The following is an 11,669-nucleotide window of genomic DNA, read 5'->3' on the forward strand; positions in this document are numbered from 1 at the left end:
GTATCTGAATACTCAACTGCAGTACTTTTACACCAGATAGAATCACGTTATAAAGCAATCTACACTTACATTCCCATTTAATTATACTATTTATATATTTTAAGTATAGACCTCCCCATTAGGTGACTTAGGCACCAGAAACATGGAATCTAAATGAAAGATACCACAATACAGAAACCTTCCAGAGTGAAGTACATGATGAATCCTTCAGAACAACTCTTCCCAATTCATGACCCACCACAGAGATGTTAAAAAAAATACCACAAGCTGTGAACCACTTTTTGATTCAATAGATTTAGTCCTTCTGTCATAGTAAAGAAAGAATCAGTATGTCAATGGCAAATTGCATTAGCTAAACCCTACCGTCTCCATAGACAACTCTCCAAAATCAGAGTAAAACAAGAAAATATGCTCAACTCTTTAGGTATGGCAAAAGTACAAATTCATCTTCATTTCAAGGAATTATAATGAATAACCTAACTAGAAATGTTTTCATCCTATCTCTCTGAGCCTTAGATTACAATATCTTTAGTTTACCTGACTGACCTAAAGCATCACTGTAAGAAAACTTGAGAGATTAAACCAGCAATAGAGGCAAGGGACCATGATTCCAGAAGTCTAGATTCTGTTTCTTCCCATCTCGCAGAATGTAAAAATCACAGCTTCTCTGCAGTTGCATAGAAGACCATAATTTCCAAAGTATGAAATGAACCATGGGGGACCTCAGGCTCAAATCCCACCATGCGATCCTATTAAATCTTACAGGACTCAAATTTCAGTTAATATTCTTAGATCCTCCTATCTCCTGATACTCTGCTAGACTTAATCCAAGTCATTTGTCTTTTTAACATGTCTCAGCAGCAGCAGAGAGGAAAATCACCTGTACTTGTATACTGCATTAGAAAATTCTTAAACTATACTCTTTGACTTCATACCCTGTGGAATAACGTAGTCTAGGAAGATTAATAACAGGATTCGTTGAAACTTTCAAATATTTAATATTGAGTAGACCAATTACATGTAACTCTGATCAGAAGGTGCTCAACACAGAATAAACTATTTCATCCTTAATTTTACTTTGTTTTGATGCACCTCTCATAAGCTACGGTGAAATTTGTGTGGTACTGAGCCACCTAGTGGTTACTTTCAAAAAATAAAGGGCTAATTTTTAAAAATATAAATCAACAAGTTGTAGCTATGAAGAATTCAGATAACTGAGGATGCAGTGACAGAAAGGAATACATCTGCATGTTTGTTCTATTTCCTCAATACAAAACAGGGTGTCCATGAAAGACAACAACTGTCCTGGTTTACAGATGTCCTGGCAGTGACATTTTACCAACACACCTTTTCAAGACATAAAAGTTCCTGAGACTGTGAACTGGAACAAGTCAGAGTAGCTAAGTTGTTATCCATACTCATGGAAAAAGTTATATTCTAAGGAGGTCATTGAATACAGGGCAAGCAATAGAAGAGGAGGCTGAATAATGTATTTATCACTATCATAGAAACATAGGTTACAAATTTGTAGAACTGCTATACATCAAGTCAATTCCCTGCTTTCCAAATCAACCACATCATAGCTGTAATAAACTGTAACCTAAAAATAATTTAATTCCTTGGTTTGAACTGTTAGGTTCATGTCTATGCTTCCACAGCACTTTGAACCACTCTTTTTATATGTGGTATTCCATAACAAAATGAAAACCAGGAAACTTGGTTCTTAAAATCTAGTGCTTTTATTGAAGTTTTATAGGTACATACAAAATACAGTGTATTATCAAAATACTTACAAAAATGAATAAAAACATTGTAGCAAACACATGAGAAATATCAAAACAAAATTGCATTGAAGATACAGGCTCCGAGAGAATCCTGCCCAACTATTTCGAAAAAGAACTCCCTAACAGTCTTTTCAGTAGTCTGCCTTCCTATGAACTACTGCTCAGTTTGTTGTTGTTTTTTAAATAGTTGGAAAATGGATAATCATTGAACTATAATGTCAGAACATAAATATAACTACTTACAAAGTCCCTGTTGAATTAAGGCACAAGTATGTTGTAGTTTTCACAGGCTTAAATTGCAGTTCTTCAAATAGCCATCCCCATATGAGGAAAAAAAAAAATGATGTGCTAGGTTAAAGATAAGCCAAAGTCCAATTCAGCAGTATTGCAGATACCATCAGAATACACTTCTTTTTGCAGTTCTCTCCATTTCAATATTTGCTCTGTCAGCTCCTCCAAGTCTGTCACCAGCACCTCTGTTTTTGTCAAAGCAATGTCCTGAAGAAGAGAATTAGATTTCATCTCTATATAACCTGTCAAGCTAGCAGGAAACAAAAATAATCTAAGCAACCAAACAGCATTGAGAAGCTCTTTTTTTTTTTTCTACTCACCATATTCTTCATGAGAGTTGGTATCTGAGGGATACTTTTTGCACTCTGCAAATGACTTTCAAGCTTCTCAACGAAAGACACAGCGTCAGTCAACAACTCTACTACGTACCTGTAGCCAAGAATGAGCTCAAAAGTTGTGCAAACAATGCAGGATCTAATACTTTCAAGCGTCCCTTTCTTTCCCACTATGGGTTTCCTTAGTCCTCTTCTCCATTTTTATACGAGCTCCTGGTCATCTAATTAATTTCTGTGCAATTAGAATTCTTTTATGGTTCTCAATAAGAAGTAGAGCAGGAGTTATTCAAGTGCATACTTCCGTAACTGGACCAGATTTTTAGACCATGAGGAGCAACGCTATTTTTTAAACATTTACTAAGTATCTCTGGGAATCATCCACACAGTTATTCTGACCAAGTCATGGTGGAAAGAAGACACCAAAAGCTACAGTAGTGATTCCTACCTACGGAGAAGTGAAAGCAATCAAGAATTTAACACATCAATTTAAAAAGACACATAATCAATCATATAGTCTTCAGAAGGCAAGACCAATCAACTAAGCAAATATTCATTTAAAAATTGCTATGCTTCCATACAAATATTCATTTAAAAATTGCTATGCTTCCATGAAATTAGCAATGAGTAAACTTCTACCTATTAGATGAGGTTCCACTGTCATATTTTGTTTCTATTCTCTACAGAAAAGTGAATGAAATCATCTGATTTTTTCTAAAATATAATTAGCTCAAATTAATTTGGACTCACTCAAACAAAGAACCATTATTTTTTATATGCCTACTTGTGATATTCAGCCTTAATAGGAAGGTTCTCTTGACATATGGGCTTCATCAGCCTCTTCCTAAGTTTCTTCTTCTCTTTCAGTACTGCTTCCAAGTGTCTGTTCATATCTTGCAATATCTGGCATTTTTTGTCTATAAAATAAAATTGCAAAGTTGAAGCTATTGTCCTGCTAGAACAAGAACAAAGTTTCTTCTTTAGAAAGGAAGGAAGAACAAGTCTGCTCTATCACTCAGGATAGTGTACACTCAAGATAGATATCATTAGTCAGAATGACTTGTGTTGGATTCTATAGGACTTAACATGAACACACACCCCGAAGAAAGTCATATACATTTTTTAAGAGATGCAGCTTTGTTAATTGCCTTACATCATCTATAGTTTTAAGTAAACTGTTCTAAAGAGATGAAATCCACTTCTTAAAACTATGCCATAGGATTGAAATATTACAGTATACTTTACTAGCATAGTGCAGTATTAGCAAACTAGAATCTTTAAGTATCCATCAAGTCATAGGGGGAAACGCAAGAAATACCAAGGAAATGAATCCATATGCTCCCCCCAAAATAAAATAAAACTAAGTAGTTCTAGGGTCCATAGATGAATTAGAAATGCATCAGATTACTATATAAGCTGTAAAGCATTACACAAGCCAAAGCAAGCAACACAGGTTACTGATGATCTCAAAACTCCTGATGTTTCATTGAACTTGGGGAGCTGAGGGCATGCACAGACAAACACACACAGATTCTACTGCATGTCCTTCTGATTAAGTTTGAATGTTACACAGACATTCTTTTGGGGAAGGTTAATAATATACTTGCCACCTCTAGCAAGCTATGCAGTGGTAACAGCTGCAGTAACTTCTAGAAGTGTGATGTACTTAAATGAAAAAAATCTACTGATGCAGTCATTTAAAATTAAAACCTTTTTTTCCCCTATGGTACATAGAAAACTTACCTAAGTAAAAAGGGTGAACGATGTCTGCTGTCTCCCTCTCCAACTGCAGAATCTCAGTTTCCAGTTTCTTCTACAACAAGATTAAAAATCAAAATGAAAATGAACTTTTAATGTACTTAACCAAATATTGCTGGCCCTTTTGGGGCAGAGAGAAGGTGAGAGGGAAGGAGAGGTAAGAAGGGGGAGAGTGCACTTGTGAGAGAGTAGCCACATGCGTAAGAGCATACTACCAATTTCTTTCAAGGTGTGTGGGTTTTTTTGTTGGTTAATAGGAAGAGACAATTAAAAAAAAAAACACACATACAAAAAAAAAAAACATTTTGGTGATTTATTGGGAACTTGTTCTACAAAAGACAGATTCTGCAATTCATACTTAAAACACAGATGCTCCCATGTCCTACAAAGCAGTTTCATAGCCTATATCCTGGTAAAGAACCTCTCAAAGCTTCAGTCTCCTCCTTCTGGCAAACACTGTTTTGTGATATTAATTGTTTTAAGCTGAGGGGGAACCTCTCAGGTTTAATTCTTTTCAATGATAAATGAGCACAAGAGCAGCACACTTACTTCTGTGGCTGAAAGTTGGGATAATTTTGGCTAGACAGGAGAAGACTGAGGAAAACACAGAACAGAATGACATAGTTTTTCAGGACACAGAACTCTTGCTTTGCCTTCCTTGAGAGGAGACAAAAATTAACCTCTTCCACTGACAGCATATCAAACATTTGTCCAAGAAAGAATTTATAAGTATAAACTTCCAACAAAGGCAGTGAAATATCCACCTCACTAGGAGCTGTAAACTAGTCTTTCCTTCTGCTACAGGGTGATGCTCACTTACTCATTCTCCAAAAATTTAAACCAGTGAATTTGTTACACTTTTGCAGTAACACTTTGTAGCTGCTGGAGCCTACACCACATCGCTTAATAAATACGTCTCACATACTAGCGAGCAAATGCTCAGAAAACATCAACATAAAATGCAAGTCAACCATCAATTTCAGACAGTAGGAAATGACTGAGGCAACCAATAAAATGGTCCAGATGTCCAAAAAGAAACACATTTTTTTTGGAATATAAGTGAACTACAAACTCTCATTTGTTCTTCACTTTCTTCAGAAAGCTTCAGGTAACACTTCAGTCAAAGATACAAACTACTACATCTCTCCAGTTGCACTGAAAATGTATTTAATCTTGTTATTCTTTGTGACAACTCAGTCCTCTGGGAAAAAAACTGCCAACTGTTAACGGAACAATGGCGTATTTCCATTTGCTGCCTCATTGGGTGAAATGTATTAAGTATGAAGTGTTAAGAGTATGTTGACAGAAGTAAAGGCCTTACCTCATTGATTTCTGCCCGAATGTTTGCAATTTTTTCCCTCTCAGCGAATTTCGCAAAGCATGTGATATTCTGACAGGCTGAATCCAACGTCTCCTGTGAAAGGATGGCAACAACAAGGTCAGTCAGCAGCAAGAAGGCATCAGGCAAACTCTCAAGACTGGCACAGCAGTGCAGTTCAGCACTTTCTGCCTATCTGTCATTCCAAGACACGCAACCAGACCCGTGGCAGGTAAAACACAAGCTTGTAAATCCGCACAGCTGCTTTCAGGCTCTACGCGGACAAAAGCGCCGCAGCAGAACGCCCTCCTTTATGGGAACAGAGGCGGGGGGTTTGGTCCTGACGGCCGGGTCCCGCACCTGCCTCACGAAGCCCTCGGCCAAGCACCGTGCCAGCACGGCCGCCGCCGCCGTGGGCCCCTCGGACTCCCAGGGGGTGGGGCCGGCCGCGGCGGCTCTCCGCGCCCTGGCGGTCCCCGCTGCCTCCCGCTCCCGCAGCCTCGGCGGGCTGCGCGCCCGCCCGGCCGCTCCGCGGGGCCTGGGGCCGGCGGCTCCTCCGCGGGGCCCGGGGCTGGCGGCCGCCGTTGCCGCGGAAACCAAGCAGCGACGTTCCGCCATGGCGGCCGCGCCGGAAGGGCGGGCGGATGGAGGAGGAGGAGGAGGCTTGGAGCGGCGGGCAGTCGCCATGCCGGGCGTGACGGCCCCGCTGACAGCGTTCCGGTTCCGGGGAGCCGGGGAGGAAGGGCGGCCGGTGCCCAGTTTTTGAGGGACCGGGGGAGGCGCGGCGGGGGCGGCTCCCTCCCTCTCTGCCTCCGCCGGGGTCGGTATGTGCCTGTGCGGGGGCTCCCCGAGCCGTTCAGCGGCGGCGGGGCTTGGGGAGCTGGGGTCGGGGCGAGCGGCGCCGGGGAGCCGGCGTGGTGAGGCCGGGGGAGCGGGGGCTGCCGGCTCTGCCTCTGCTAATCCTGCGGCCTGAAGCTCCTTAAGCTCTGCTGGGGTGACAGGAGAGGGGTGGCAGTAACTGCACGGAGAAGGAACAGAAAGGAGTCGGGGCGCTGAGTGCTTCCAAGAAACTGAACGTAACTGTGGGATTAAAAGCAGCTCTGTCCTGGTGGATGTCACTGCAATCATGGAGAGTCTCCATAAAGAACAGCCTTATATAACTGGGCCCCAGAAGAGCAGAAATGTGGAAACTATAAAGTTTTCCCCATAGTTTTAACCATATTTATTGCATTTCAATATGCAGACTGCAACAAAGAATACATCTCAAGCTGGGTAAATATTCTAAGATCCAAAATTTTAGAGAGATGACAATGCAGCAGCAAAATGGTTCAGTGTATTGAGAAGCTTTCAGTGTTAAGACAAAACATGTAAAATGACTTTTTACATTTGCTTTATAACAGAATTTCTATTGCAGTCCTCCAGTGCAGAACAACAGAAAAACTGGCTGAAACTATCACTCAGACAAACTCTGTACGCCTGACAAAGAAGTGTGAGGATGGGAAATAGTGCATTAAAAGCCCACCTGGAAACAGCACAGAAAACTGGTGTGTTTCAGCTAACAGGAAAGGGACTTACAGAGGTAATACAGCTGTAATAGAATCCTGGCAGTTTGTTTGTATGATTGGCACTTCTGGAGGTGAACTCCCCCCTCATTGTTGTCATAATGCACTGCATACACATTTCTCATAAATAGTGATAAATCGTATTTCAAGATATTTTTTTTCTTCCTGGCAGAGAAAAATTTTGGTTGCATTGTCTTCTTATTGAGGCTTTGTCTCTCAGGACGCTGAGAGACATGCTTCTGATTGTATGTTTTATAGTGAATGCACGTTAAAGAAGTATTAGTTACAATGTTGTTGAGCTTTAAAAAAAGAAAGACTGGAAACTTGGTAGAAAATGTAAATTTTATATCCGTATTGTTTTCTAGAAAGATACTCCACAATTTGTCATACTTAGATATTTGCACTGTATTTAATAGTCATTATACAGTCTGTACTTAATAACAGTCATTAATAGTCTGTACTTCCTTCTCCTTTTTTAATTTAAATTCTTTGGATTAAAAGTACTCTTCCTAGATGTTAGACTGTCTCCTTTATATCTTTTTCCCTTTCCTGAGAAGAAAAAATATTTTAAAAAAGGAGAAATCTGTCAACTTAGTTGGACACTATGATGACTGGACATTGTGATACATATTACGGCATGTAATATAGATGTATATTTCAGTTAAAATTTCAGAGCTATATAACTTGAACATTTGAAGTTGTATCAAGTATTTAGATGATGTATCTTTTTTTCTTTCCCCTAGTTTCCTGAAGATTTGCAGAAGCTAACGAGCAACTTGAGGACAATAGATTTGTCAAACAACAAAATAGAGCTCTTGCCACCACTCATTGGAAAGTTTTCCTTTTTGAAGAGCCTTGCTCTAAACAGCAACAAACTGAGTATGCCTGCTAATTATTATCTCCACAGATTTTTAAAGTAATATCTGACATCTCTGATCAAAAACTAAATGTAATGATTTAACTCTCACAGGATGTAAATGGGAAGTTTAGTCACCTAAACTGAAATCTTTGGAATTCATGTACAGGAAAAAAAAAAAAAAAAACACATAAATTATTCAAAACTAGTTGCCAGCTTAGTTGTATTATTCGTTTAACAGTGACATGTAAGTACTTAAAACCACAAGGTTTGTGTGCTGTGACTTGTCTGATCTGAAAGTTTAAGTGTCAAGATGGTTTAGTACTTGCATAGAGAAGAGGTAATTAAGATGGTCTGTAGAAAAGGTTGGCCACTGAATGGTTGTTGCTGCTTCTCGTAGACAGTGGAAGTTCCAAAAAATTCAGGCAACTTTATGCTATGAGAAATGCTGCCTTTTGGATGAGAAACACATTTCTTGCCTCTTTATGGAAAAATTAGGATGAGATGAATAAGCTAACTGTTTTTGTGTTCATTGTGTATTAATTGCCTTTTTGAAAAACAAACGTCATTTACAAATCTCTTTGTTTCCGTAGTGCAGCTTAGGAGTGCTACAGGTATGTATAGACAGAATGAGGGATGGATGAACCCTAGGAGAGCTTACCTAGTGAGACTTATCTGATTTGGTACGGATTGTTTGAGAACTTTTGAGTGAGTTGAGTAATACCTTTAAAGGGCTGCAGCAGACCTGAGGCTGTGAATTGTATGGTGTATCAAATGTCATAGAATACATTGGCAAAGTGGTTAGGAAATGGTGTAGCTGATGGTGTAAAACCCTCTCAGAGGGGTGTTTTCAGCTAGTGATTTGAAGGTCTACCTTGTTTGCAGATTATTTTTGAGATATTTATGGAAGACGTTTAGAAAGCATGTGTTGTCAGACGGCTTCTGTTTCTGTGTAGGGGATGTGTGCCTTCTGTGTAAGCATCTGTGCCTCTACTGGAAAATGTGGAGGAATCCTGTGGGAAGTAACTGTTTTCCATGCAGAAGCTTATTTGACATAAATGGGTATGGAATTTTACTGTTCTTTGTTTAGGTCATTCCCTTTGTTCTGTGATTTATTTCTAGCTGCTCTGCCTGAGGAGCTGTGTAAACTGAAAAAACTGGAAACACTACATTTGAATGGCAATCACTTGAGGCAGCTACCAGCTGCATTTGGACAACTTTCAGCTCTCAAAACCCTGAGTCTTTCTGGAAACCAGCTTCGGACTGTGCCGACACAACTCTGTGGTCTTCGTCACTTGGATGTGGTGGATCTTTCCAAAAACCAGATCCAAAACGTACCAGACACTGTGGGAGAATTGCAGGCTATTGAACTCAATTTGAATCAGAACCAGGTCCGGTAACTGAGGTAGCATGTGGATTTGGGACAGAGCTGTTTCTATTGTGTTCTGTGGTCGTACTAAGTCTAAGCTGACATGATCAAAACTTATAGCTGAAAGACACATTGCTTTCACACAGTAGAAATGAGAGATCATGACTAGAATTTATGGTCTGAAACATCCAACTGCCTGATTTGACTAACAAATACTGACTTTAATCATACAGAAAGTATTTGAACAGTTACTGAGTAGGAATCTGATAAACTGACGTGTAGATTGCCTGTCATCACATAAAAATAGAAGGTTACTTGGACTTTTTGACCATTATTATTGCTTCTTACACACTGTTAAGTATTGTTAATATAATATGGATTTACAGTATAATAGTTCCGCATTAGTCTGAAACACAAGTCACTTTAAGTAGTCATGGAAAACTAACATTTTAGTCCCATTGAACTTTTTTTAAAATTTATTTCTACCAGATTTCCCAGATCTCAGTGCAGATCTCCCATTGCCCACGCCTCAAAGTCTTGCGTTTAGAAGAAAACTGCTTAGAACTCAGCATGCTTCCTCAAAGCATCCTCAGCGATTCCCAAATCTCACTGCTTGCAGTTGAAGGAAACCTCTTTGAAATCAAGAAACTCAGAGAACTGGAGGGTTATGACAAGGTTTGTATGATTATTATTATTATTTTTTTTTTTTTTTAAAAAGAAACTTTTGGTGAACTCTTTACCCAGTACCTCCTCAGAATTCTAAGACAGCTGTTATGTTAGTGAATGAAAGCATAAACAGTCTATTGGTACTGTCACTTGTATTGAATTCTTAACATCTGAAAAGAATTTTAAGAATTTGACAAATATTACCTTTCTTGGTAATAGGATTCATGATCTCTGTTCTTTCATCAGCATCTTTTGAAGTGTAGCTAATGATGAGAGGTGTGTTGAAGCAAGTCTTTTGTTTGAGATGGAAAAGCAGGATTAAAAAAGGAGGCCTCCTGTCATACTGCAGTCTTAAGGGTTTAACATCAGTTTATCTTTAACACTTCAGATTTGACTTCTGCACCATAGGGACTTCCATTCTAGAGTATGAATCAATTATAGCAAATGGCAGAAAGCTTTTGTTTTTTATTTAAAACACTAACAGTTGCATCGATGAAATAAAGTATGCTTTAAATGCAGAGTGCTTTTGAGTCTGAAGCAGAAATTTAGCTGCTTTCAATAACAATGAACCTTGTATTAATTTCTAACTCTTAGATTTTTTTTTTCCTTTGTAGTACATGGAACGGTTTACAGCTACAAAGAAGAAGTTTGCGTGATCATTGTTCTGATCCTGTGTATCTCTGATAAGAAGAGTTAGTGACTGAGGCACCCGCTTCACTGACCTGAAACAAGACTGGTGAAGGAGTTGTTCAGAGTACTCCCCTCTAGCAGTCGTATAGTCTGTTAAGGCCACGTTGAATAAACTGGAAGTAGAGAACACGGGTACCAAACTGATAAACCTGTTTAGGGGCCAGTTCTGATTTTGAGCCACTATAGCTTTTAACACAATACCTGTTCTCCTTTGTCAGGGCTCATTCTTTAATAGAGAAAGGGAAAGAGCATTTCAAATTTGCCAGTTCCCCTTCATCAGGAAGCTGTGTGTTAAACTGTAAGAGTCATTTCTTCTGGAAACATTTTTCCATGCTAGTACATGGAAGTTTTGCTATCAAAGGAGATCTGAAAAGTTGTATATTTTGCAGTAAGCACTCTGTCTACAGAGAAGAACTTTCACAAATAACATTTTAGTTCTTAACCTCTACGAGTTTTTCTAATGAAGCACAAATAGTTATGGCTAAATTTATATCAACTGCTTCCAGTAAACAAATGATGGTTTGAGCATCCTTCATAGACTTTTTTTTTCCCCATAAGCAGGAATTGCACTACAGTCCTATTCTGCTTGAGCTGCATCAAATAAAGATGAGGTCCACCTTCAATGTATTCGGTAAAATGTATATTGCTGGAAAATATAAAATCCTTGCACTGACTATTTGTAAAAGTCTTAGCTGTCACCCTACTGCTGCTGCCTTACTATGAAAAGTATCTAGAAAGAGCTAAAAATGTATGCAGTTATTTAACTTATACTGAAGACGAAAATGTACTTGTTTATTTTAGTAAATTGTTTTCAAAAATTAATTTCAAGCTTATTTGGTGTAGCTGCTGCTGTTGTCACTTTAACCAATATTACAAAGGTATAATTAAAAAACATCACTTTAGATACATGGTTCCACCAGCTGCTGGTAACAGTTGTACTCCAACTGCTTTGAGACTGCAGAAAAGTCAAGTATGTCAACACTGCGGTAGCAATTCAGTTAAGATATACTGCATCCTCAGAACAGTGAGGGAGGAAGAACTGT

The 11,669-nt window shown here is 39.0% G+C and overlaps 2 protein-coding genes across 3 annotated transcripts; one reads left to right on the forward strand and one right to left on the reverse strand.

The window, feature by feature from the left end:
- Positions 1 to 1,716: 1,716 nt before the first annotated feature.
- On the reverse strand, positions 1,717 to 6,103 carry HAUS2 (HAUS augmin like complex subunit 2). Its single transcript, XM_035328103.1, has 6 exons — positions 5,844 to 6,103; positions 5,487 to 5,579; positions 4,151 to 4,220; positions 3,192 to 3,324; positions 2,396 to 2,504; positions 1,717 to 2,282 (listed from the first exon to the last, which is right to left on the reverse strand). The coding sequence occupies exons 1-6, from the start codon at positions 6,099 to 6,101 to the stop codon at positions 2,133 to 2,135; spliced, it is 813 nt and encodes a 270-aa protein (XP_035183994.1). The 5' UTR covers positions 6,102 to 6,103; the 3' UTR covers positions 1,717 to 2,132.
- Positions 6,104 to 6,177: 74 nt separating this feature from the next.
- On the forward strand, positions 6,178 to 11,466 carry LRRC57 (leucine rich repeat containing 57). 2 transcript variants are annotated; one of them, XM_035328105.1, is made up of 6 exons: positions 6,178 to 6,307; positions 6,898 to 7,062; positions 7,789 to 7,924; positions 9,024 to 9,292; positions 9,760 to 9,945; positions 10,551 to 11,466. In XM_035328105.1, the coding sequence occupies exons 2-6, from the start codon at positions 6,979 to 6,981 to the stop codon at positions 10,590 to 10,592; spliced, it is 717 nt and encodes a 238-aa protein (XP_035183996.1). In that variant the 5' UTR covers positions 6,178 to 6,307; positions 6,898 to 6,978; the 3' UTR covers positions 10,593 to 11,466. The 2 variants fall into 2 exon arrangements, with proteins under 2 accessions (XP_035183996.1, XP_035183997.1); XM_035328106.1 differs by having other exon boundaries at positions 6,194 to 6,307; positions 6,884 to 7,062.
- The last annotated feature ends 203 nt before the right edge of the window (positions 11,467 to 11,669 follow it).

Source organism: Oxyura jamaicensis, chromosome 5 (assembly GCF_011077185.1).
Source record: "Oxyura jamaicensis isolate SHBP4307 breed ruddy duck chromosome 5, BPBGC_Ojam_1.0, whole genome shotgun sequence".
In the NCBI taxonomy this organism is placed as follows: domain Eukaryota; kingdom Metazoa; phylum Chordata; class Aves; order Anseriformes; family Anatidae; genus Oxyura; species Oxyura jamaicensis.

Excerpts from the sequence above, each read along its gene's own strand:
- HAUS2 (XM_035328103.1), bottom strand. The coding sequence starts at position 6,101 with ATGGCGGAACGTCGCTGCTTGGTTTCCGCGGCAACGGCGGCCGCCAGC. Across the intron at positions 3,325-4,150 it reads CGTTCACCCTTTTTACTTAG|ACAAAAAATGCCAGATATTG; the intron begins GTAAGTTTTCTA and ends TTTATTTTATAG. Across the intron at positions 2,505-3,191 it reads ATTAAGGCTGAATATCACAA|GTACGTAGTAGAGTTGTTGA; the intron begins GTAGGCATATAA and ends TCTTGGCTACAG.
- LRRC57 (XM_035328105.1), top strand. The coding sequence starts at position 6,979 with ATGGGAAATAGTGCATTAAAAGCCCACCTGGAAACAGCACAGAAAACT. Across the intron at positions 9,293-9,759 it reads TCAATTTGAATCAGAACCAG|ATTTCCCAGATCTCAGTGCA; the intron begins GTCCGGTAACTG and ends TATTTCTACCAG. Across the intron at positions 9,946-10,550 it reads AACTGGAGGGTTATGACAAG|TACATGGAACGGTTTACAGC; the intron begins GTTTGTATGATT and ends TTTCCTTTGTAG.